General features: G+C 39.4%; 1 protein-coding gene across 7 annotated transcripts in view; it reads right to left on the reverse strand.

The window, feature by feature from the left end:
- Window positions 1-314: 314 nt before the first annotated feature.
- DDX59 (DEAD-box helicase 59) overlaps window positions 315-26,116 on the reverse strand; it is a 59,013-nt gene continuing 33,211 nt past the window's right edge. The window contains exons 1-7 of one of the 7 annotated variants that reach the window (XM_021717116.1): window positions 24,027-24,834; window positions 21,496-21,663; window positions 17,670-17,759; window positions 8,736-8,987; window positions 7,577-7,729; window positions 6,942-7,070; window positions 315-748 (exon numbers count right to left, since the gene is read on the reverse strand). In XM_021717116.1, the coding sequence (XP_021572791.1) occupies window positions 614-748; window positions 6,942-7,070; window positions 7,577-7,729; window positions 8,736-8,987; window positions 17,670-17,759; window positions 21,496-21,663; window positions 24,027-24,833 (1,734 nt within the window). In that variant the 5' untranslated portion in view covers window position 24,834 and the 3' untranslated portion in view covers window positions 315-613. Of the gene's footprint in view, window positions 749-2,839; window positions 3,341-6,941; window positions 7,071-7,576; window positions 7,730-8,735; window positions 8,988-17,669; window positions 17,760-21,495; window positions 21,664-24,026; window positions 24,845-26,116 lie in introns of those variants that run through there. The other 6 variants (XM_008067108.2, XM_021717117.1, XM_021717118.1 and 3 more) reach the window with 6 other exon arrangements.

Raw genomic sequence — 26,116 nt, forward strand, 5'->3', positions numbered from 1 at the left:
TTGGCCAATCTTGTTTCATCCACATTCGCCACTCTGGATTATTCTGAAGCAAATTAATTAGGAAAATAGGGATTTAAAAATACGAAGCACAGAAAATATAGGCTTGGGAAGACCTTGGAGAACCTTAAGGCAAACCCTATTTTACAGATGAGCAAAGCTAACGATTAGAGTAGAAATTAATTTGCCCTAATTAAAAAAACAAAAATGAAAGGAAAAAAAAAAAAACTGGTGGAACTGCAACTGGAGCCCTGTTATTCTCAAACAGCTTTACCAAGTCTTCATCTTTCTGGGATAAAACAAGAAAAGGCGATGTGCAAATTTTTCAATGCTAAAATTCATTTTTAAAAATTACTATTTGTAAACACATTACAAAAGTGAACATTTGTCGTATGCTTTGATACTGACCAATAACACCCACACATGCCACACATTATAAAATATAAAATAGGTTCTCACGCTACCAGCAGAAGAAGAGAATGGTGTTTACCCAATTATCATTGGTTGGTTTTCACACTGTGGCCCTAGAGCTTCTGGGGTCAGTATAAGTATGCCTTGAACACAACAAAGGAGTCCTATCTGTCTGGAGTCAGTTTACTTGCTGCTGCCAGGAAAGTCACCTTGGATGACACCTTACCTCTTGTACCATTCCTGTTTGTGGAGCAAATTTTGTATTGATTGTGCCAAACAAGGCAAGAAGTGGTACGCTTCTATTCATTCCATAGAAAGGTACAACCTGAATAATACTCAGCTGCCAGAAGAAAATAGCATAGTTGTATCAGAAAATATGACAGGCCATGGATCCAGCTGAGATCTATTAAATTAATCAGTGAGTCATACTTTAAATATGTGGCAATGTTCTTTGCAAAGATGTTATGAAACCATATTAAAAAAACCCACTTTGACTTGCTGAAAAACAGTTGATTTTAAAAATATGCTTGGCATTAGAAAAACTAATAGAATGGCACTAAAAGTATCTCATAAAGTCTAAAAGCCACTCATAATTAAGGTGTTTGATATATAAAAGACGTTTGTTTCAATCTGGCAATGAATCAATCAAAAAGGTAATTCAGTACTTTTGTCATATTACATACACAGCGACTGTAAAGTAAAACAAACGTCAGGCAACCCCCTTGGATCCCCTCCCACTGTGGGAGCTTTTCTGTCCTCTTTTTTTTTTTTTGAGTTGGAGTCTCACTCTGTCACTCAGACTGGAGTGCATGGCACGCTCCCGGCCACCACAGCCTCGACCTGCTGGGCTCCAGCTTCCGCCTCAGCCTTCCAAGTAGCTGGAACTACAGGCGCGCGCTACCATGCCTGGCTAATTTTTTGATTTATTGTAGAGATGAGGTCTCGCCAAGTTGCCCAGGCAGGTCTCGAACCCACGGGCTCAGGCTGAAATCAATTTTTAAAAAGCCTGGTCTATAAAGTCCATCATATTGAGGCAACCACTGCATTGCAGTACCTCAGACAACAGAGGAGCAGAAATGTGAGCCAAGGGAAAGATCTTAAGGTTTGAGAAGCAGAAGGTCAAGAGTTAAGAGATTTGAAGAGGTGGGAAGAACCAGTAAGAGGGGCTTGAAGATGCTGCGGTGAGAAGGAAGGAAGGGGGAAGGGCACTAACAGCTAGCTCTGACCCTACTGGGCTACATCTGCAATTACACTTTTCATACTGAGCCTGTGAGTTAGGGCCTCTTTCCCTCAACACTATCTCATTCAACTGGTGGCTTAAGGAAATGAGAATTTCAGAGTGGTCAACAACCACCAATGCATTATATGTTTCAAGTGAACACTGGCAGAATATGTCGTTTTAGAAGGTCATCAGAACCCACTGAAAGATCAGTGTGAGTACAATGGAGGGAATAGAAGCCAGATCGCCAATAAATTAAGTGAACCAGTGAGGTTACATTTTAGCATAATATTATTCATTTTTGTTTAGTCTCTGATAAATGCTGATTTACGGAGCTATCTTAATTTTCTGGCTATATCACTTTTATTTATAAACAAGTTTGAGTCTAGTGAAAACGGCCTTCTTCTCTGGTTATTATTACTAACACTCTGAAGGCACTTAGTATATATTAAGCCTCCTAATGCACCTTTGCTATTGCAGCCCGTGACCTTAACAGTCGCCTCGTCCTTGTTCCTTTAAAATCAAACTCACCTCGCAACAGTTAGCAGACATTCCGAAACAGAGAGAGAGTCAGAGTCCTAAAGGTGCGTAGTCTCTTTGTGGAACTTCTGACTCCCTTCCTTCTTTTGGGTGTTAGAGGTAACACTAAGAAACTATGGATACAGGAACTCTTGTTAGTTAGCTAAAGCTCTCCCACACTCCTTGGGGAATATACTGAAGCTGTAAAGCTTGTTTAAATGTCAACGTTTGTATAATATACTGTCTAAACTCCCCAACTAAAGTGATGCCAACAGTTTTCAAACAAATGAAAATATAGATGCATCAAAGCTAAGCACTTATCCTTCCTTCCAGTATTTAAAACTAGTAATTGAATTAGCAAAGCAACATTAACATAGTTTGACATTATTTTCATAAGCAGTTCACCTTAAATATTATTAAAAAATTTGCTAACCAAGCTGAATGTAAAATCACTGAGAATAAAAATAGACATTTCATATTTATCTTTCAACTGCAGTTCTGAACACTTCTTCCGGTTTATATCACTACTTTTTTCCCCAACTCAATCATTCAACAATAAGTCAAGTGCTAACGTGCTTGTGTCACTGTGGGGATACTAAGCAAATGAATCACCATTCTGAGTCAAGCTCTTTGCTGGGGAGGCTTCTGGTTCTGACAGTTGCTCTGAGGACTATTTTAAAAAATAATATTTGCTCAGAGAAAACAATTTTACTTTATTTAAAAATTCATCTTCTGATGTTTTTAACTTATGAGAATTAATAAGGGAAATAAAAACAATATTGTAGAAATCTTAGTAAATTTAAAAAATCATATCTTAAAGATTTTTTTGTTTCATGTACAATTCTACTTACTCAAACCATACAGTAATAATTTACAGAAATTTTGCTGACTACACACAACAAAAAAAATCATTCAAAGTGGCATAGCAAATCATTTTTGAGAATGACTTTTATCATGTTTTCTAATAATGTCCATAAGATCAGCTCCTGTAACCAGATCATTCTGTGTCTGTTTATCTTTCTGTTGTTCTTTTCTCTTCTGGTCATGAAGATAAGGGGAATTTAATAACTGCGGCGGTAGAATAGATCCTGTGGGTTTTACTCTTTTTGCAATATCCCAGAAGAGTCTTTTTGAATTATTATTGATGAAAGTAATTGCCATTCCATTTTGACCTAATCTCCCCACTCTTCCAACCTGAAATGAAAAGCAAAGGACATTTTCAAAATGTTCTTATAAAATCTTAATGTCTTTTTGATGGAAAATGGAGACTATTATTTAAAGTAGTTTTACTAAGATTAACCTTTAGTCAGACAACAGTTTTTGAATTGTGCATCTCAATATATTTGTGTAATCAGTTTAGTAGGCTGCCACTGGCATATTTTTAATGAAACAGCCCAAATAGAAAAAAAGAGAGTGGCCAGGCTTGGTGGTTCACAACCGTAAAACCAACACTCTGAGAGGCCATTGCTTGAATGGGAGGACTGCTCGAACCCAGGAGTTTGAGACCAGCCTGCACAACAACATAATGAGACCTCATCTCTACAAAACAGAAAAAAATATTAGCTGGGCATAGTGGCATGAGTCTGTAGTCCCCGCTACTTAAGAGGCTGAGGATAAAGGATCATTTGAGCCCAGGAGGTCGAGCCTGTGGTGAGCCACGATTGTGCCACTGCACTCCAGCTTGGGAGAGAGAGGGAGGCTCTGACTCAAAAAAAAGAAAAGAAAGGAAAAGAGAGTGATCACATTTAATAAAACTATCTGTGAAGCCTGTGCTTCAGCTATACTTGTGTGTGTGAGAGGGGTAATGACATAAAGATATTTCTTTTTTTTTTTTTGAGTCAGAGTCTCACTCTGTCACCCAGACTGGAGTGCAGTGCCCGCTCCCGGCCACCGCAGTCTCAACCTGCTGAGCTCCGGCGATCCTTCCGCCTCAGCCTTCCAAGTAGCTGGAACTACAGACGCGCGCTACCACACCCGGCTAATTTTTTATTTTTATTGTAGAGATGAGGTCTCGCCAAGTTGCCCGGGCAGGTCTCGAACCTGCGGGCTCAGGCACTCCACTCACCTCAGCCTCCCAAAGTGCGGCTGACATAAAGATATTTCTTATTGTGGAGGGGTTAAGACCAAAAAAGTACTGAAAGCCCCTGCATTAAGGACAAGAGGACTCTACTTTAGCATATGTCTTAAAATGTTAGATTTATACTAATCCATTCTTGCAAAAGTTACTTTTCATTTTGACAATTAAACAGACACATATTTGTGATGGAAAACACACTTTGTAATAAGGTACAAAATCTACTTGTCTCCAAATATATAATGAAAATATACCAAGGAAACTCTTCAGAAAAGGGGGAAACACAATTATGGCCAATTTCTGATCCTTAACTGAAATGTAAAATGAAGTCTATATTCAGAAATATTTAAATGATAGCTAGTGCCTGCTAATACATATGGATTTTAACACTGTGAAAAAGTTGAAAGGCCTTGCCTCAAGGGAGTGAGACTAGGGAGAAGTGAGGTAAGCAAATAGGGTTTTCAGTGTCAGCTTTTATTTTTACCTGATTTACTGAATTACTGAATTGGTCTGATAAAAATAAAAATTAATATAAAAAGTGGCTAATTCTCTATAAAGTCCACAGAAAAACATGTAGAAATAAGAAAAAATAAATAAAAAGTAGCTTTAACTCACATAATGGGAGAAAATATTCACAAATGATGTATTTGATAAAAGTCTTGTAGAGTACACAAAGAACTTTTACAACTCAATAGTAAAGACAACCCATCCGAAAGAGGGACAAAGCAATAGAATAGACATTTTTCTAAAGAAGATATAAAAAATGACCAATAAGTACATGAAATGATATTTAGCATCATGAGTCATCAGAGAAATGCATATCAAAACACAGGGGTTATAACTTCACAACCACTAGGATAGCTATCATCAAAAAGACAGATCAGTGTTGAGGATGTGGAGAAGCTGGAACCCTCATCAGCTGCTGGTGGGAATGTAAAATACTGAAGCCACTTTGGAAAATAGTCTGGCAGTTCCTCAAAATGTTAAACATAGAGTTACCATATGACCCAGCAATTCCATTCCTAATACACGCCCAACAGAAATGAAAACATACGTCTACACAAAAACTTGCACATGAATGTTCATTAGCAGCATTATTCATAGCACCCAAACAGTAGAAACAACCTTAGTATCTAGCAACTAATGAATAGATAAACAAGGTAATAGATTCACACAATGGAATGTTATTTGGCAATTCAAAAAAAAATGCCATACGGATCCATATTACAACACGGGTGAAATGTAAGAACATTATGCTAAGTGAAAGATTCAACTCCTGTGGAATACTTAATTCTCTGATGTGCAGGTAAGTGAGGTGGTACCAAAGAAATAAAATAAAGAGAAAGAAGTACTGCTATATCATTAAGTCTAAGTAAAAATAAAAGTGACAACACATTAAAGGTGCTAGAAACATTTCGGCAGGCGATTCAAGTAAATGGCATTCAGAGGTGATTCTAAGAACACCAGAGAAAGGCTTTACTTGAAGAGTTTGTAAGTGATGCCGGAGAAGGAAGACAGGTAGCAGTCAGTGAGATAACATGCAGTGCTAAGAGAAGGTTCTATTTCTGCTACAAAGAGAAACTATTGTTTCCCTTGGAAGCAAAGGAAAGAAACAAATTTTAAAAGGTGAAAGACTAGAACAAATAAGGATATGAAGAGGAGATGAAGACAAGATTCCTAAAAAACCAAATACTTTAAAGATCGGTTATATTTTGGCCAGATACATCAACTTAAAACAGTCTTTTTAAACAAACTTTTTTTCTGATCATAAAAGCTCACTGATTATATGCTCACTGAAGAGAATAAGCAAAATAAAAAAACATAAATAAACCAAAAAATTTCTATATAATTTAACTGTTTTATTTATTTATTTATTATTTTTTAAAAAAATTTTTTTTTTTTTTTTTTTTAGTTGGAGTCTCACTCTGTCGCCCAGACCAGAGTGCAGTGGCCGCTACCAGCCACCGCAGCCTCGACCTGCTGGGCTCCGGCGATCCTTCCGCCTCAGCCTTCTGAGTAGCTGGAACGACAGGCGTGCGCTACCACGCCCGGCTGATTTTTGATTTATTGTAGAGATGAGGTCTCACCAAGTTGCCCAGGCGGGTCTTGAACCCACGGGCTCAGGCAATCCACTCACCACAGACTCCCAAATCATGGGATTACAGACTGAGCCACCGAGTCCAGCTAATGTTTTATTTATTTATCTCTTTTTTTGGAGTCAAGGTTTCACTCTGTTGCCCAGGCTGGAGTACAGTGGCATGGATCATGGCTTACCACAGCCTCAACCTCCTGGGCAAGGACGATCCTTCTGCCTCAGTCTTTTAAGTAGCTAGGACTATAGGTGTGTGCCACCATACCTGACTAATACTTTGATTTGTCTGTAGAAACAAGGTCTTGCTATGCTGCCTAGGCTGGTCTCCAGCTCTCAGACTCAAGTGATCCTACTGCCTTGACCTCTCAAAGTGCTGGGATTACAGGTGTGAGCCTGCACTTGGCTTAAATGAACACTTTAGGTTACCTACTTCCAGGTATTTTTGAAAATACTCTTTAGGCATACATATAGTTTTTAAAAGCAAACTTTAGTTTATATACATATATATTTTAAAAGCAAAAATAGATAAAGTTTTATGTCTTTTTTTTAAAAAAAACTGTTTTTAACTTAACATCACATTGACAGTAAAACTCATGAACAAAATGGTGGTAACATATAAATCTCTTTACCTGATGGACATACTCATCCATACTTGAAGGCATATCAAAATTGACAACCAGTTTGACACTGATCAAGTCTAGGCCTCGTCCCAGGACTCCTGTGCTCACTACAACTTCATAGTCTCCTTCCAGTAATCCCTTTCCAAAAGAAAAAAAAGCAAAAAACTTATTCATTCAGAATTTATTCCATGTGGTTTTATGTCATTCTGATAGTCTTTCTTTTTTCAATGCTTACCCTAATATTTTTGTTGCAATATCTTTTCAGTAAAGGTCTTAATACACCTGAAATCTGTATGCAGCTTAAATTCTCCCCAACCCTCATGGAATTTATTCTATTAATTTACACAGGCAAATATTTTCCAAAGGTGAACTACTGCCCCGCCCTAAATTGGAATGATTTAAGAAATGATGAATTCTGAATGAGTAATCTATTTAGTATATACTTTTTAGAGATCAGGGTTAGTGCATCTCAAACACACAAGCCTGAGCAAGAGAATATTAACTCCATGGTCACTGATTGCTTGAAGTTCCTGCAGTCATTAAAAAACAGTCTGCTTTAAAAAACCAGCTGTAATATTGTATCTCTTGAAAATGAGGCAAAACAGATTTATAGGAAAGAGAATATGGAACGTTGAGTGTCAAACCTTCAATATGTTTTTTCTTTCCGTTTGTGACTTCTCCGAATGTATAGATATGCTTTTTAGACCTGTGATTTTTTGAATGGCCTCACTCAACAGATCTGCTCCTAGTTTGCAGTCCACAAATACTAACACTGGAGGCTTAAAGAGTTTCTTATCCTGAAAAATTGAAAACACATATTTAAAATTATTCATATGACATAATTTACAATGCTTTTCTGAAGGCATTAGTACAAGCTAGTTACCAATAGGTGTATAAATATTGGGTTGTTTTTTTTTCGTTTGTGTCAGGGTCTCACTTTGTTGCCCAGGCTAGAGTGCAGTGGCACAGTCATGGCTCACTACAGCCTCAATCTCCTGGGCTCAGGCAATCCTCTCACCTCAGACTCCAAAGTAGCTGGGACTATAAGCATGTGCACCACGCTCAGCTAATTAAAAAATTTTTTTTTGTCAAGACCAGGTCTTGCTATGTTGCCTAGGTTGGTCTCAAATTCCTGGACTCAAGCAATCCTCCCACCTCAACCTCCCAAAGTGCTGGGATAACAGGCATGAGCTACTGTGACTGGCCTATAAATATTGTTAAGGAGGAAAAAAGGAGTATTTCCTTTAAAATATGCACAAACAGAAGCCAAAGTCTACTGCCTTTTGCATTTCTCCATCACTTCATTAATACTGCAAGAGTAATTCAAACATTTTAAGTGCAATAATATAGCTCTACATACCGCTCATTACTTATTACCAATCATATTTCACTTAATACTGTGTTTGTAAGTAACTATGCTTGCACATGCCACCCACTTAACAAGTTTCTGTCTAAACTAATAACAGTTAAAAAAATTCTCTAGGACAGAATAGTCAAAAATACCTTGCCTCTATCTTATATAAAAACAACTGAAGTTTTTGGAAAGAAAAAAATTCTTTAGGAATAATCTTGATAATTAAATATCTTTCTATAATAAAGAAAACCCAACCCTGTAACTATCCAGCATGTTTTCATAAATAACAATTTATTTGATCCTCTCAGAATTCTAAAGTAGGTAAAGCAATTTATTAGTAAACACCTATACCAAATTCCCCAAAACTTCCGTCTAAAAATCATTCTCTGAAGAGCTATGAAAAATGCAAATGCAATCTACAAAATATGGTTGATTACTTTACTGCTTACATTTAAGATTTCAAATAATTTTTTCTTCTTGGCTGGGTCTTCCACCCACAAAATAATCTGACGTACATTGGCACAAGGTAGGTTCTTTTCTCCAGTGATAATTCTCACAGGATTATGCAGAAGTTGGATTGCTAGCTGTTCTATGCTTGTTGGAATTGTGGCTGAAACCAAAATGGTCTGACAATCATTAGGAACATTTTCCAAAATATCAAGCACTTGCTGTTGAAAGCCCATCTTTAACATGGTGTCAGCCTAAAATAAAACCATTTTAAAATTAGTATGACTTGACATTAAAACCTAGAATAACTCAAGAAAAGATTGATATGATTAAGAACATAAAAAAATTAAGAACCCTTAAACAGAAAACTATGACCACAATGTCAAAAGACAAAGACTCAACAGGGAAAAAATATATTTATATAAAATTATCAACTGTGTCAATGTTTGCAATGATATATAAAGACTGTTGATATTGGCATTATTAATAGTGGCAGAAAACCATACACATTCTAAATATTCATCAATAGAGGACTTGGTAAATTATGGTAGATCCATATAATACAAAACTATGCTGTCAAGAAAAATGATCATAAGACCTTTTATTAAATAATGGATTACTGCTAGGAGAAAAAAGCAAAGTACGGAACACTATGCATAACAGGATACTATTTATGTTAAAAATATTGTTATGTGTATACACTCAAGAAACTTAATTGCTAACACTGGGGAGAAGGCTGTTGGGAGACAATTTAACTTTTTTATTTTTAGTTTTACAAAGTTTGATTTTTTAAACTATGAAAAAATACTGTAGTTATAATAAGATATTATTTTAAATAAAACATTTAATGTCAGAGGTTGCTGTGATCTGAATGTTGGTGTCCCCCGCAAATTCCTATGCTGAAATCTAACCCACAATATGCTCCTATTAAGAGGTAAAGCCTCTAGGTGATTAGGTCATAAGGGCTGCACTTTCATGAATAGTATTAGTGTCCTTATAAAAGGGTTTAGGGGATTTTGTGTAAGGACACAGCAAGAGGGCACCATCTTTGAAATAGAGACAAGCCCTCACCAGACCCTCAATCTGCTGGCACTTTAACCTTGGACTTCCCAGTCTCTAGAATTGTTGAGAAACAAGTTTCTGTTGTTTACAATACCAGTCTAAGGTATTTTGTTATAGCAGCAGGAAAGAACTAAGACAGCAGCTTTCGCTTTCCTTTTATACCTCTGTATTTTTTTTTTTTTTTTTTTACAACAATGAGTTTATCACTAAGCAAACAGCAAAAATGTCAGGGCTGCCTTAAAAAAACAAAAGATTAAAGCTCTCTTGATTTTCAGATACAATCTGGGTATCTATAATTTGGGAACAATAAGATATTTAATTATTTTAAGCTGTTAAGGTATTGGGCTTTGTTTTGCTTTGTTTAATTTTAGAGTTGGGGGTCTGGCTCTGTTGCCCAGACTGGAATGCAGCATGATCGTAGTTCACTGCAGCCTCAACCTCCTGGGCTCAAGTAATCCTCCTTAGCAGCTGGGATTACAGGTATGAACCACTGCATACAGCTCAGCATTGTATTTTCAAGTGTCCACTAATGTACTGTCATTTAAAGTTTGAACAGGAGTCTCACTCTATCGCCCAGACTGGAGTGCAGTGACAGTTCCTGGCCACCGCAGCCTTGACTTCTGGGCTCCTGTGATCCTTTGCCTCAGCCTTCCAAGTAGCTGGAACTACAGGCACGTGCTACCACACCTGGCTAATTTTTTGATTTATTGTAGAGACGAAGTCTCGCCAAGTTGCCTGGGTAGGTCTCGAACCTGCGGGCTCAGGCAATCCACTCGCCTTGGCCTCCCAAAGTGCTGGGATTATAGGCTGAGCCACCAAGCCCAGCCTATGACATTTAAGAGATTTAAAATAATCATGACATACTGGATTTGATCCTGGCTCCAACTACAACCTTAAACAAGTTAATCAGCTTTAAGCCTTAGTTTTTCCCCCTTATAAATAAGAATGATAATAGTAACTACCACATAGGGCTGTTATGAGGACTAATGAGATAAAGTGTAAAGTATATAAGACACTTGGGACAGTGCCAACAGCATAATAAGACTCAGCCAATACTTCCATTAATTGAGACACCGGAGAACACACACGCCCACTTTTCTCAATAACCCCACTAAGTCCTACCCTCTTCTCCTGGCTTTCAGAAAATGCAGGCATTTAGAAAGAAATTCCTTTAGTCTCTCTTCTCATGCAAGTTTCTGAAAGAGTAGAACAGAACTCCCCCTCCATCCCTCTGCTATTTACTTCACATTCACAGTTCAATCCACTAGTCTTTTCCCTCATCTCATTAGAACTAAATTCTATGCTTGTTGGAATTGTGGCTGAAACCAAAATGGTCTGACAATCACTTGTAGGAAATCACTCCCCAAGTGTCAACCTCAAAGAGTCTTTAAGTCTCTCTTTAAGATGTAATTTGTATTTTAAAAAACTAATAGAATACACTCACTGTAGAAAACTAAGCACAACAAAGTATAAAGAATTAAACCTACCTATGATCCCATAATCTAGACATTCCTGCCACCTCCCTTACTTTCCATCTCCTAAATATGTCTGGAAATCCCTCCTCCCCAACCCTACAGTCACTGCCCTGGCTCAAATCCTTCCCTTCACTCTGTGAACCAGTATTCCCTCTTTCTTCACATCCAGAATATGAGTCTGTTTATAATACATTCCTGCTTAAAATTCCTTCAAGGATTCCCAACGTATTCAGATTAAAGTCTGAACTCCTAAGGCCACTTACAAATCACACACAGGAAAAAAAATCTGAAAATACACTAACTACAGTTATTTTAATGTGGTAGATATATGGAACCATCCCCCCATTTTCCAACTTGTCTTTAATGTGCATGAATTATAGTTGTTCAAAATGCAGAGTGGGCCATAAAAAGCATTAAAAAACAACAGAATATAGAATAAACAAACTACACATAGTAAGGATAATTAATGTTTTGTGAAACTTTTGTTTGATTTATACATACACAAACATAACATCTATGTACCAGTGCCCATCTAAACACCATCTTTTTGAAAGTCATTATGAATCAGAACCTGGGAAAATCTTATTTTTTCCACAACTCAATTTTCTACTTATTAATCTATTTCCTATCTACTTTAGAGGAATGTTAGCAGATTAAAATGTGAAATTATATATACTTTTAAAAAGCTCTTAGAAATAAAAGCAGGGGACTATACATAACTATAAGGTGTTTCAAATATTAGAACCATTTACAATTATAAGGTGTTTCAAATATTAGAACCATTTACAATTAAACAAAGTTACTCTGAAAATGCAACAGAAAGAGGTAAACATAGAGTAAGAAGAATAATGAGGTAAACCTAGATATCTCCTATTATAAAACACATTTTGCCAAAAACTTCTCTAGAAAACAAAAAAGTTGTCTTTAGTGTTGCCTACAGTTCTTTATTACACATGACTTCTTCTTTTTTTTTTTTTTTTGAGTTGGAGTATTACTCTGTCACCTAGACTGGAGTGCAGTGGCATGCTCCTGGCCACCGCAGCCTTGACCTGCGGGGCTCCAGCGATCCTTCTGCCTCAGCCTTCCAAGGAGGAGAACTACAGGCGTGTGTTACCACACCCAGCTAATTTTTGATTTATTGTAGAGATGAGGTCTCGTCAATTTGCCTAGGTGGGTGTTGATCCCGGGGGCTCAGGCAATCCTCTTGCCTCGGCCTCCCAAAGTGCTGGGATTACAGGCTGAGCCACCGAGCCCGGCCACACATGACTTCTTTAATCTCTGACAATCTGACTTCCGTATCTACTGTCAAAACCTCACTCTTGAAGGTCCCCAAGGCTGAATATTCACTCTCTCACACACCAAATCTTTAGTGAGTGGCTAACTGTGGTTTGAAGCTCATGTTCACTAAGGCACCTTTCCAAGTGCTACACATCAATCCTGTGAGGTAGGCACTACTATGATCCCAGTTTTAAAGATGAGGAAACTGAGGCATATCACATAGTCATTAAGCAGTGGGGCTAGACATGGACTTTGGCAACCTGGTAATCTCTAGAGTCTATGTTATAAGCACCAAGCTGAAATGCTATGTGCTAGGTGGTCAAGCCACATGAACAGACCCTACCTTCAATGAATTTATGGTCTAACAGGAAAAAGATGGGTCAACCAAAACTTACAATAAGCATATGCTTGAAACTGTATATTTAAATTACAGCATATGACATCATGACCACCACCTCCTTCAAGCACTTCTTTCTCCTCTCACAACTCTTCTCCTCTCTCACTGGCTACTCTTTCTGACTCCTTACTCTTAATCTCTATATGTTGGGGAGCCCTAGAGGCTGTGCCACAGGTCCCCTCACATCTCCGTCTATACTGTCTCCCCAGATAAGATCAGCAAGTTCCACAGTTCTTAATACCATGTATGCATCAAATACTCTCACAGTCATATCTCTGGCCATGATTGCTTCCCTGAACTCGTGGCAGAAACCAAATGCCAGCTTAACACCTCCACTTGGATCTAACTGGCCCTTCAAATTCAACATGTTCAAAACAGACTTTTGTATTTCCTTCCTGCCAAACCCGCTCCGAATCCAGTACACATTCCAGGAGACGGTGCCATCAGAAACCTTTACTTCATCCCTTCCCTTCAACACCCCACATCTAATCCATCAACAATCTTGGCAACACCACTCACACAAACCAAAGCCAGTCACTTCTGTGCAGCTCACATCTGTGAAACTGTCCCCATTCCTGTCATCTCCATCCCATAATCCACTCTCCTCAAGCAATCAGATTCTTTAAAAATATAAATCAGATCTTCTCACGTCTCTGCTTAAACCCTCCAATGGTTTCCCATCACACACAGAATAAAATCCAACTTCTAACCATGGCCTAAAAGTACTACAAGTTCTTATCCTTGTCCACTCCCCAAGTTCCTCTCTTACCACTCCCTGCCCACTCTCTGTGACCCTGCCACACCAGCCTTCTTTCTGCTTCCAAATAGCTCATGCTTGCTCGCACACTGGCACCTGGACAGCCTTGGCTGTCCTGTCTGAAACAGTCTTCCCTCCAGATGGATCTTTGCAAGCCTGGCTCTTCTCATTCAGCTCTCAGCAGAAATGTCCCTTTCCAGAGAGTCATCCCCTGACTATCAATCTAAGGTAAGCCCCGGTTGCCGCTGCCAAATCACTTTGTGAGGTACATTTGTCACAGCCCCATGAGACAGAGCTCACCTGTCTCACTTTCCACTGTATCTTCAAAACCAACAAGTGTCCAGCACATAAAAAGTGCTAAAAACGTATTTCATAACTAAATGAATACTCATTACTTCTAGGCACTGAACAAGTATACATTAGGCAACTTACTAGTCAGGGTATCCCAAACTTCACTGAAGATAAGAATCACCTGGAATGAGTTTTTAAAGATTCCTGGCCTCCAACTCAGAGCTACTGAATCAGAACACCCAAGTAAGAGGTCTGGTCTTGTATTACATTCATTGAGCATGCCAGGTGACTCTTATCACTAGGGAACTTGGGCAAACATTGTGCTTGATTACTGGAATACAGCAGGGAACACAACTTAAATGAGAAACGTAAAAAGTCTGTGCACAGTTCAGCAGAGCAGAGAGGATAAAAGGTCTAAAATCCGTCTGGGGCAGTGAGGTATTTCAGAGTTAGGGACACTGAAGGAAGTAAGAGCAGGCAGATGTGGTGGGAGACAATTCTAGGCCAAAGGACAGGTATGATAGGAGATACAGATAGAGTTTATAGAGATACAGACAGAGACAGGGGTGACCGAGTTTTCCAATTTCAAAGGAGTTACCTCAGTTTTCATCCTTGCCCATTCTTTTGAAACAGTGGTTCTCTCTTCTTCCGGGATAATTTTCATTCTCAGTTCCTCTCTGGTCTCTCAAACTGCTTCTCTGTTTACTGACTCATCTTCAAACTCCACAAGCCAGGCTCTCAGCCCCAGTCTGTGTCTCTCTTTCTGGCCATTTCTCTCTAACCTTCCTTCCTTAGAGAAAGCATGTCTCAGGGATTCCAATGCATATTTCAGATCTATGGGCTAGTTCCCTTAGCTCATCATTCACAAAAAATTGAACATAACTAAAACCAAACTCAAATATTATTACTGAGACCCAGTATTTATCCACTTGCCCATTTCTAAAGTTAAAGGCGCAACCATAAATTATGGAGGCACCCTCTTCTTCCTCTCTCATATTCAGTCACCCGAAGACTCACGAATGATTCCCTTACCCTGATTTCAGCCTTGACGCCTACTGCCTCCACCCTAACAACCCCTCACTCCCGTCCGGATTGCTGGTTGCTCTGTTGCAGATTCTCTCTTCTTTGATTTCTCTCATACTGAGCAGCAGAATAACCTTCCTAAACCACCACTTTCAACATGTCACACCCCAACTCAATAATTTAGGAAGCCTCATGGTCTCCCACATGAAAACCAAATTCTTCTGCTTTCCTTTCCAGGCCCTCTATAATTTGACTCCACCCTAACTACAATTTTACTTCCTATCATTTCTCAGGAAGAAGTCTTCAAGCTGGTGGTCTCTTCTATGCCTCTGCACACGCACACTTGAACTTTCTGACTCTCTTAGGTTAGTCCCTTCACTTGGAATATCTGATATAGCCTCTTGCTTTCTAAACCTTTTTCCATCATTTGGGGCTCAGGTCAAATATCATCTTTGAGAAGCAACTTTTTTACAGTACCAGTATATTTGCTCTCTTATTTCTCCTTCTGACCTTATTTGTCCTGGACAACTAGTGTATCTTATAGAGTCCGATTATTTTACTAAAAGCTTGTATTCATGAGTCACAAACTATGACTCTAGGGATAAATTCAGACCTTTACCTGTTTTTGTAAAAAGTTTTACAGGAACCTAGTCACACTTATCCTTTCTCACACTGTCCACAGTTGTACTGAGTAGTTGTAATAGAGACCACACAATCCCAAAGCCCAAGATATTTACTATGTCCTTTAAAGAAAGTGTTTGCCAATCCCACCCTGTATCATACATTTAGTACTTCTGTATCTCAGTACATACAATAATGGTCTTTCTTGTCTTTACTTCAAGTGTATGTATCTTTTCTCTCCAAAAAGATTTCATCACCAAGTAAAGGTTTGAATGGTATTCAAAACTTCCTGTGACGCCATCCAAATGTATCCAGAGTTGGTCAATCTGTACCTAAATAGCACTTCTGTACTGACTTCAGTTTCAGTACATAACCAATTATGCTGTTTACCAGCTAATTTCCCCTCTAGACCACACAGAAACCATATTCCATAAATGCCACGGAGCTGGGACTGAGGCTGCACATAACAGGCACTTCATCCATGTCTGCTGAATGAGTACTTCCTTTGTACCATGACAGTGAGCACTGCACTGAAAAACTTTATGAAACTTTGTCAGTGGAAGGAAATGAAAATGCTGTAAAAAGAAGTGAGGGTGAATAGAACCTAACTTTAAATTCCATACAAGAATTACTTCTCAGGTTCCTAAGATGGGAAGAACTTAAGAACATGGGCTTATCAACAAAGGGAAGCTCAGTCATATATTCAGGGTGGCAGTAAGTCTAATGATTATCTGATACAAAAAATCAGTTCTACCAAAAAGCTGTGCCGAGAAAATGCTGACTTAGCAGTACTTTTTAAGTTACTAAATCTTATTGTTTTACATTTCTACAGGACTTTTCAGTCTATGAAACATTTTTACAATCACCCTTTATCCTTGACACAGCTGTGGATTAAACGATTTGCCCAAGAACTCATGGGAAGCAGAATAAATGTTCAAACCTTGGTCCTGAGGGTATTTGCGACGTGTTTTTTCCCTCTGCTTATGGGGGCCCACAGAAGGTGGGCCAAGACACTATCACTGGTCAGCACCCAGCAACCCTCATTTCTGATCACTGGTAGGTAAGAGCAGGCCTCTGCTCTGTCACTGATGGTGGAACATGTGGGAAGATACCTGTGCCCCAGACGCAGGAATGGCACATGCCCAGTGTGGGCTGGCTCACGGTTCTGTGTTCCCATGCTTGTTCGTATGCTGGAATATCAGCAAGGGATAATACATTTACTTCATCTTATTAACCATGCCAAAAATATAAAAAAGCCTCTATGGTATATGTAATACAGAAAATCAAAACCACAGATGTCTACACCCTCAGAGAAAAAATAGAATAAAATAAAGGCCGTCCAGCTAACCATTATTAGCTACTTCAAGATTCCAGTTAATAATCACTTACTACTAATCATCTACTACTAAATCTTTTACTTTTACAGACAAATGACAGTAAGCATCAAATACTTTAAAAACTTATCATTGAGAATAAAGAATTTGTTGAATTTGTGTTTTCTTTTCTTTTTTTTTTGAGTTGGAGTCTCACTCTGTCGCCCAGACTGGAGTGCAGTGGCCGCTCCCACCCACCACAGCCTCGACCTGTTGGGCTCCAGTGATCCTTCTGCCTCAGCCTTCCGAGTAGCCGGAATTACAGGCACACACTACCATGCCCGGCTGATTTTTTGATTTATTGTAGAGATGAGGTCTCGCCAAGTTGCCCAGGCAGATCTCGAACCCACGGGCTCAGGCAATCCACTCACCTCAGCCTCCCAAAGTGCGGGATTACAGGCTGAGCCACTGAGCCCGGCTGAATTTGTGTTTTCTATCACCTAGGAAAAGATATCTCTGGTGTAATTCTAGTGTAGTATACCGTATGCTAGCCACAGTGCTACACAAGAACCAGCTTAAGAACCACAACTGCAATTTTGACTGGGTTTTTTCCCATAGAGAAAGAAAATGCCCTGAATATACATTGAAATGATATAACTTTACTTTTCATAACTTACATAACATTTTGTAACAAATGTTTTTTAAACACCACTACTTACTTCATCTACTACCACAATTTTTATACCACAGAGTTTTACAGAGCTCTGTTTTATTATATCCAGGAGTCGTCCAGGGGTTGCTATGATAACCTAAATAAAAGAGAAAAAGCAAATTTTAAGATTAGGTAACAGTCATTTGTTAATTCATGCTATATTTATTGAGAGGCTAATATGTGCCAGACACTGTGTTAAGCACCTGGAATTCCATGATGAATAAGTCAGACACAGTCTTTGCTCTCATGAAACTCACAATATAAAGAAAGAAGAAAGTGCTCATGAGATAAATACAGTATGCCATAAACAGAGGGATCCATCCAGTTTTACCTAACATATAAGGTCAAATACAAAGGATTAGTAAGAGCAAGCAAGGTGAAGAGTGGCCTAGGCAGAGGGAAAAGCATCTACGACAGTCCTGAGGCTGGGAGGCCAGGGAGGCTTCTAGCAGCCAGGGAGGGGGGAAGAGAGGGGAGGGAGAGGCTTGAGACCACGCAGGGACCAGGAAGGGCAGTTTATTGCTGCCATCTGGCACAGTAAACAAGTGCAAATTCCACAATATCTCTGGACCTTGTATTTCATTTTTAAATTAAGAAGTTGGACAAAATGATTTCTAAGGTTGTTTAAGTCTCTTAACAATTTTATAACGTATTAGTAGAAGTAGTGGCTATAGTAGGGGTTCTTTAGTCAAACTTCGGTAGGGAATCCTGGCTCTAGCATTTCGTAATGGTGTATGTCTCTGTTCTCTCACCCGTAAAATGGAAATGATAATAATTATTTTAAGGATTAAATGAGACACTGACTGCCATAGAGTTACAAATGCTCTAATAAATTCAAATGTATTCCATTTCAAATACACACCAACAGGAAGGTAAAATCACTAAGAATGATAAAATCTAAGCATTATAAGGATTTGTATGCAGAGAACTATAAAGTTTTCCTTAGAGACTTCAGAAATACCACAGGTATTTAAATCAATACAAATTATTCTGAACTGAGTTCATTCTATTTTTTTCCCCTTCTGCTGGCTTGGAAGTTACAAACTCTATTTTCATTCTTCTAGTTCTTTCTTTGAATTTTAACAACATATATGACTTAATAAAGTCTAAAGTTAATTACCACTTTTACCTTTTTCTTGAATTTAAGCCAGAGTCTCACTCTGTCTCCCAGGTTGGAGTGCAGTGGCCCAGACATAGCTCACTGCAGCCTCGAACTCCTGGGCTCAAGCAATTCTCTCACCTTAGCTTCCCAAGTAGCTGGGACTAGAGGTATGCACTGTCACGCCCAGCTAATTACTTATTTATTTGTATTTATTTTTTGGTAGAGACAGGGTCTCACTATGTTGCCCAGGCTGATCTTGAACTCCTGGCCTTGAACAATCCTCCTGTCTTGGCTTCCCAAAGTGCCGATTACAGGTGTGAGCCACCACACCCTGCTCTCTCTTTTTTTTTTTTAGTTGGAGTCTCACTGTGTTGTCCAGGATGGTGTGCAGTGGCCCAATCACAGATACTGCAGCCTGCTGGGCTCTGGCAGTCCTGCCTTAGCCTCCTGAGTAGCTGGGACTATAGGCATGTGCTACCATGCCCAGTTAATTTTTTTATTTACTACAGAGACAAGGTCTCACTATGTTGCCCAGGCTAGTCTCCAACTCCTGGGATCAGGCAACCCTCTCACCTTGACTTCCCAAAGTGCTAGGATTATGAGCATGAGCCACTGTACCTGGCTTCTGTTTTTGTTTTTGTTTTAACCCACAGATTGTTCATTACTGTTACTGCTTCATTCAGTCAATGTTTGTTGAGATTTACCCACATGCTTACTATCTGCTTTGCCCACCATTGTTTCTTCCATCTCATACCTTCCTTTCTGGAATCATCTCATCTGTAGAATATCTTAGTTTCAAAGTTCCTTTACAGGGTATATTGGTAGTAACTCTCAGTTTTGTTTATTTGAAAAGTTCTTTACTTTGCCCTTGTTCTTGAAAGGTAGCTTTGCTAAATAAATGACAGAGGTTTCAGTTAATTTTTTCTCAAAAGTCGCCTGTAAGGAGTTCGGGCTGGTACAAGGGGTGGGAATGGCAGGTAGATAAAGGGGAACTTCCACAGAAAGGCATCCCTGCAGGGGGTGCTGAAGCCTGAGGCCAAGGAGCATGCAGGGTAGAGTCTAGTGAGTCTAGGCATCACTGTGGGAAGGGGTAGTAGTGATGGTAGGAGACATAGAGGAGGATTGGTCAAAGAAATAAATGCATAAAAGAAAAAGGCGTGGTAGGTTTCTCCCGGTCAGTTAAAAATATGAAAACAGAAAACCTGAAATGAATCCTGTTGTGTTGAATTAGAGTTAGAAGTATCAATGTAAACTCATGGCTTCTAATAAACAGATATAGAAAAACCCACACACATATGTACAGCTGACTCTTGAACAACACAGGTTTTAACTGTGTGAGTCCACTTATACGTGAATCTTTCAAAAACAAACATGGGTCAAAACTACAGTATTCAGGGGATACAAAACCCATGTATATGCTGGGCTCACGCCTGTAATCCCAGGACTTTGGAAGACAGAGGTGAGAGGATTGCCTGAGCCCGTGGGTTCAAGACCAGCCTGGGAAACACGGTGAAACCTTGTCGCTACAATAAATAAAAAAATAAGCTGGGTGTGGTGGTGTATGCCTGTAGTTCCAGCTACTTGGAAGGCTGAGGTGGAAGGATTGCCTGAGCCTAGCAGGTCGAGGCTGCAGTGACCATGAGCAGTGTGCCACTGCACTCCAGCCTGGGCAACAGAGTGAGACTCTGACTCAAAAAAAAAAAAAAACACACACACACACAAAACACAAAACTCACATATACGGAGGGTTGACTGTTTATATACTAGGGTTCTGGTGGGCCAACTGTGGGACTTGAGTATGCACAGATTTTTGCATACACATATTTTGTATACCTTCCCCCTCATATGTACTCCCTAGTTCTGTCCACTGGATAGTCCTAGGAGCAGCAACAGCCCAACAGAAATGAGCACACATAGAGGCCAGGGCTCGGTTTCTAAATCCTATCTCTAGTAAAAAGAAATCATGGCTCCTTGGAGAAAGGCATGATTCTCTGCTGACCCAGCTTCTCTTGGATCTTTAGGGCCTCCCTACCACCCTAGTAACTAACAGTTAATGCCCAGAACATCAAGGAGCCTCCAAGACCCAGCTCCAGCAAGGCAGCAGACGACTTTAGTTGGTCAGCATCTGTGCCAAACCTTTCATTAAATATCTTGACTTTAAAAGCGGGTATCTTCAACTACCCATTCAAACTCAAGAAAGCTGAAGTTCACAGCAATGAAGCGACTTATCTAAGTCATACAGCCAGCCATCACGCTTCAGAGCCAGAACTAGACTACATTGCTTTTGCATCTTTTCCTATACCAGAAACTACAGACTACATATAATAGCACAGCTAAAGAAGGAGCAGAGTCAGGTAAATTAACGTCTCGATTTGGACAACCATCATAGGTAGATAAACCTCATCTTTCTAAGAGTCAACTTCTCAACCATAAAACATGGGATATGGGATATGCCAACTCACCTCCAGGAGTAAATGTGAGAGTTAAATGAAATAATTCACGAGAGAACATCCAATAGCCTTTGGCATATAACAGAAATTCAGTAAAATGTGTTTCTCTATTTTTCCATATAAAACAAACTTAGGGAAAAAAAACTTAAGGCTTACTTGGTAAGAATTTTAAAAGTCACCTAAAATCACACTTAAAAATTCCTCAAGGGGGACAAGAAAGCACTAGTTTTTAATATTGCTTACAAAGCTTGCCTGAGGCATTGTATCAAATCGGTGCTTACCTTAACACGTTGTTGCAAACGATAGAGCTGTGGGGGTAAGGGTAAGCCTCCCACCAGAAGCACAGTTTTCATGCGTGGCAGGCCACTCATCAAGTCTTTAGTTTGTCTCTCTATCTGAATGGCCAACTCTCGTGTTGGTGTAAGAATGAGTGCAGATGGAGTTTTGCTCTGTAAGGATGTGAAAAACAAGTCTAAAAACACCAGCAATTAATTCCTGCTGATATGAATTAAATCTTCACAGTGATTCCAAGAACACTGCCCTTTTAAAGTGTTCCCATCAGCCCAACTGGATATGAATCCTCTTGCCTTCCGCTTGCTGCAGACTTTTCTCCTCCTAAAACCATCAAAAATTAAACCCATTTCTTACATAACATACCAGACGTGACCCCCAAAAAGCCTGGAATTATCTTTTGGAGGGCAGGCCCCTTGTCATACACTCAGAATTTGTTCGTCCAGATCAAACTGTCAACCAAAGTTTTTATCCGGAAGTTCTGAGAAGGTTGAATCACAATTTGCAAAAGAAACGTTCTGAGTTATAGCAAACAGGTGACTGGTTCTTCCACCTGATAATGTACCTGCCCACACCACACTGAGTGCTCAACAGTTTTTGACCAAAAACAACCTGACCTCTGTGTTCCAGCCTCCCTATTCACCTAATTTCACCCAGAGTGATTTTTTTTTTTGTTTTCCCAATGAAAAAAAGTCTTCCAAGGGAAATGTTTTGCCCATGTGGAAGAAGTGAAACAAAAAACCTCAGAAGCACTAAAAGACATCAAAATCAATGAGTTCAAAAACTGAGCAGTGGAAAAAAGTGTCTTGATAGGTGCACTGCATCAGAGAGTACTTTGAAGGTGACTGAAGTTTAAACATGCAAGAATGAATACAGAATTTTTAATAAACCAATTCCTCATTTTTGGGGGTCCTCTCTCCTATAATGAAAAATCAAAATTGGGGCTGGGGAGAGTGACTGAGGTGTGAAAACTAAAGTCTGCTCCTATTTCACTGGACCCTGCAATCTCCAGCCATCCTTCTCTGAAGAGAAAATCCGAGAGTCACCATGAAGATGTGGTCAAAGCTGGGCAGTCTACCCTTGATTTTTCCCTTTCGGCTCTCCTGTGCATTCACTTCTTTCTCTGTCCAAAGAACTTACATATATATCCTCATCCTATTCTCTGCTATATAGCTCTATTTTGGTCCTCCAGCATGTTTGACCTATATTCTGAACATCGAGTGCCTTCTTTCCCCCCACACATCTTCTACACCACTCTTTAGTTTTCCAGATTTTTGTCCTTTATTTATCTTCTCTTTGCCCACATATTTTTCTTGTTTCCCTCCTCACCATACTTCATACTTCACAAGCTCACCTGTACTTGGCAAATGGTAATTACCCAAAGCGCTTGTTAAACTAATTATGTTTCAAAGGGCTTTTATACTGTAAACTAAGAAGTAAGGTGATATTGTTTTAAGATGAACTATAGATCATATTTAAGGGTATATCTGAAATTCCACGATTTGCTCCAACTTTGGTATAAATCAGTAAGTTTCTTCAAAATACAAATTCCAAGGTGGTAAATTTAACACATAAATTGCAGCTCATCTGCTAAGTAGGACTTCCCCTCCCCCAAATCCAAAGCTTATTCTTTTAATAAAATATCAGTTGAAAGAAAATGTTTTGCTGGGCATAATGGCTCATGCCTGTAACCTCAGCACTTTGTGAGATGGAGGCGAGAGGACTGCCTAAGCCCAGGGGCTCAAGCCCAGCCTGGGCAACTTGGCAAGACCTAGTCTCTACATAAATAAATACATTTAGAAAAAATTAGCCAGGTGTGATAGCACATGCCTGTAATTCCAGCTACTTGGAAGGCTGGGATGGAAGGATCGCCTGTGCCCAGCAGGTAGAGGCTGTGGTAGTGGTGAGTGTGCCATTGCAATCCAGACTGGGTGACAGAGTGAGACTCCAACTCAAAGAAAAAAAAAAAAGAGAGAGAAAAGAAAATGTTTTGTAAGGAAGCAATTTTTAAGACCCTCAATAAAGAGACCTTTGGTTCAATATAATAAAACAAAAATTCCCTAAAGTTATGTTTTTCATATAAACTACTATAAGAAGCAAAATCACTAAGGACACTAGTGACTAAAGTTTCACATATTTAGTTTCCACCTGCAATTTTTTTTTTTTTGAGACAGTGTCTCGCTCTGTCACCCAGGATGAAGTGCAGAGGCATGATCACAGCTCAATGCAACCTTGACCTCCTGGGCTCAGGTGATCCTCCACTTCAGCCTCCTGAGAAGCCAGGACCACAGCTGTGTGCCACCACGCCTGGGTAATTCCTATATTTTTTGAAATGGAGTCCCTATGTTGCTCAGGCTGGTCTCAAGCAATCCTCCCACCTCGGCCTCCCAAATTGCTGGGATTACAGGCGTGAGCCACAACACCCAGCCTTCATCCTGCAATTTTAATATAGTTAAGGATGAAATTTGGTAAATATTTCATTTGTTTCTGAGAATAATACAAGTAGAACTCTATAACTTACCTCAAATAAAACCTGCATGATAACAGGAAGAAGAAAAGCAGCTGTTTTTCCTGAGCCAGTATCCGCACTGGCCATTATGTCTCTTCCCAGAAGTCCCACAGGAATCATCTGCATTTGGATGGGGGTTGGCACCTCATAACCCCATTTCTTCAAGTTGTGGTTTAAGACCTCAGGGAAACCACAATGTTCAAAGTCAATAATGGGCCTGGTGACTTCTTGCCCTTGAACTAAAATTCCCAGCTGCTGCTTAAGATTTTCAATCTGGTCTTCCTGGAGGTTTGAAATAAAGGGGTGCTCTTTGTAGACATAGAAAGCATTCCATGGAGAGGCTGGCTCAGAATTCGCTTTCTGTGGATTGCTGAGTTTTAATTTCTCTTCCTTTTCCTTAACTTGTAGAAGATGTTTTGCTTTACACTCCAAGCTACACACGTCTTCGTCTGTCTTATCACAAATGTATTCTCCATAACGACCACAGACCACACAGACAGGTTCCCCAGGTTCTGCCCAGCGCTGTGTTTTGGAAAACGACTTAACAGGCTCTTCAGAAGGATGGTTGTCCTTCGCACCCTGCTCAGAACCTACGGAACAAACCTCAGCCAACTGGTCTGATGGACTGGGGAAGGGGCATGATTCACTGCTGTGCCTGTCTGGTGTTGTGGTTTCTTCTGTAACTAAAGAATCAGCTGGAATTTCTTGGCCCTTGTCTAGCTCAAGGTCTTCTGCTTCTGGTTTAATTTTCTTAGCCACACAACTTTTGCCATGATCATCAGCATTTCTCTTGATTTTTAGAGATCTTGGAACAAACATCCTTCAACGGTCTGTTGAGAAAATTATATAATGAGATTTACTTGATCCTTAATAAAGTTCACATATACAGTACTATACAATTATCCTGGAGTCAACCTTGTGTTCTAGGGCTTTTCCTCAAAAGAATAGTGAAGACATCATGACATTACTTAACATGAAGCTTTTCTTCTATTCACTAATTTCCTCTGGTGAAAAGATAAATTCCTTTTTCTCACACAGAGGAGTGGTGAAACACTACACACTGCTCAACACAGCTTTGTGCATACTGTCTATTTCTACTTACTGATTACTTGTATTTTGAAGTATCAGATATTACAGAAATTCTGGGGTAAAGTTATTATATTTTCACAAAGAACACACAGGGGATATTTCACAATTAGAATCTTTAAAACAGGCTGGGCTTGGTGGCTCAGCCTGTAATCCCAGCACTCTGGGAGGCTGAGGCGAGTGGATTGCCTGAGCCTGTGGGTTCAACACCATTCTAGGCAACATGGTGAGACCTCCTCTCTACAGCACATAAAAAATTAGCCGGGCATGGTAGTGCACACCTATAGTTCTGGCTAATTGGAAGGCTGAGGTGGAAGGATCACCAGAGCCCAGCAGGTCGACGCTAGAGTGGCCGTGATCATGCCACTGCACTCCAGCCTGGGTGATGGAGACACCCAGCTGAAAAAAAGAAAAAAAAGAATCTTTAAAATAAAAACCAAATTATAGAAGAAAATGCTACCTTTATATAAGTAACACTTATGTAGTGTTTATTATGTGCCAAACACAATGCTTGGTGGTTCACCTAACCTTCACGACAACCACACAAAGCAGGTTACTATGTGTGTGTGTGTGTACACACACACACACACACACTTTTATTATGCTATACATGTATATTACATAGCATATTATATATAATACAATAAAAATATGGGTATATATACATATATGTCTCACACACTATACACCTGAAGAAACGGAGCCACTTAGAGGTTAAGTGATTAATCCAAGTTCACACATTTCTTAAGAGTTAGAGCCCAGGCACTCTGGCTCCAGAGCAAAAGCTCTTAAGCATGTCTGTATCTATTTACACCAAAAATACGCTTCTGCAAAATTAGTGATTGGGAAAGAAAACTTTTTAGCTATTTGGGACTATCAAACACACTAGCAAATGTTTTTCTCAAAAAATGAATTGGATACATTGCCTGATTCCAATTTCCAGAAAAATTCTAACAACATTGCCACGAGGGTCTAGAACTACGATCACAACTCTCCGAAAATGCAAAGAGGAACGG

The sequence above is a fragment of the Carlito syrichta genome, unplaced genomic scaffold (genome assembly GCF_000164805.1).
Source record: "Carlito syrichta isolate Samal-C Ts95f unplaced genomic scaffold, Tarsius_syrichta-2.0.1 Scaffold309294, whole genome shotgun sequence".
In the NCBI taxonomy this organism is placed as follows: Eukaryota; Metazoa; Chordata; class Mammalia; order Primates; family Tarsiidae; genus Carlito; species Carlito syrichta.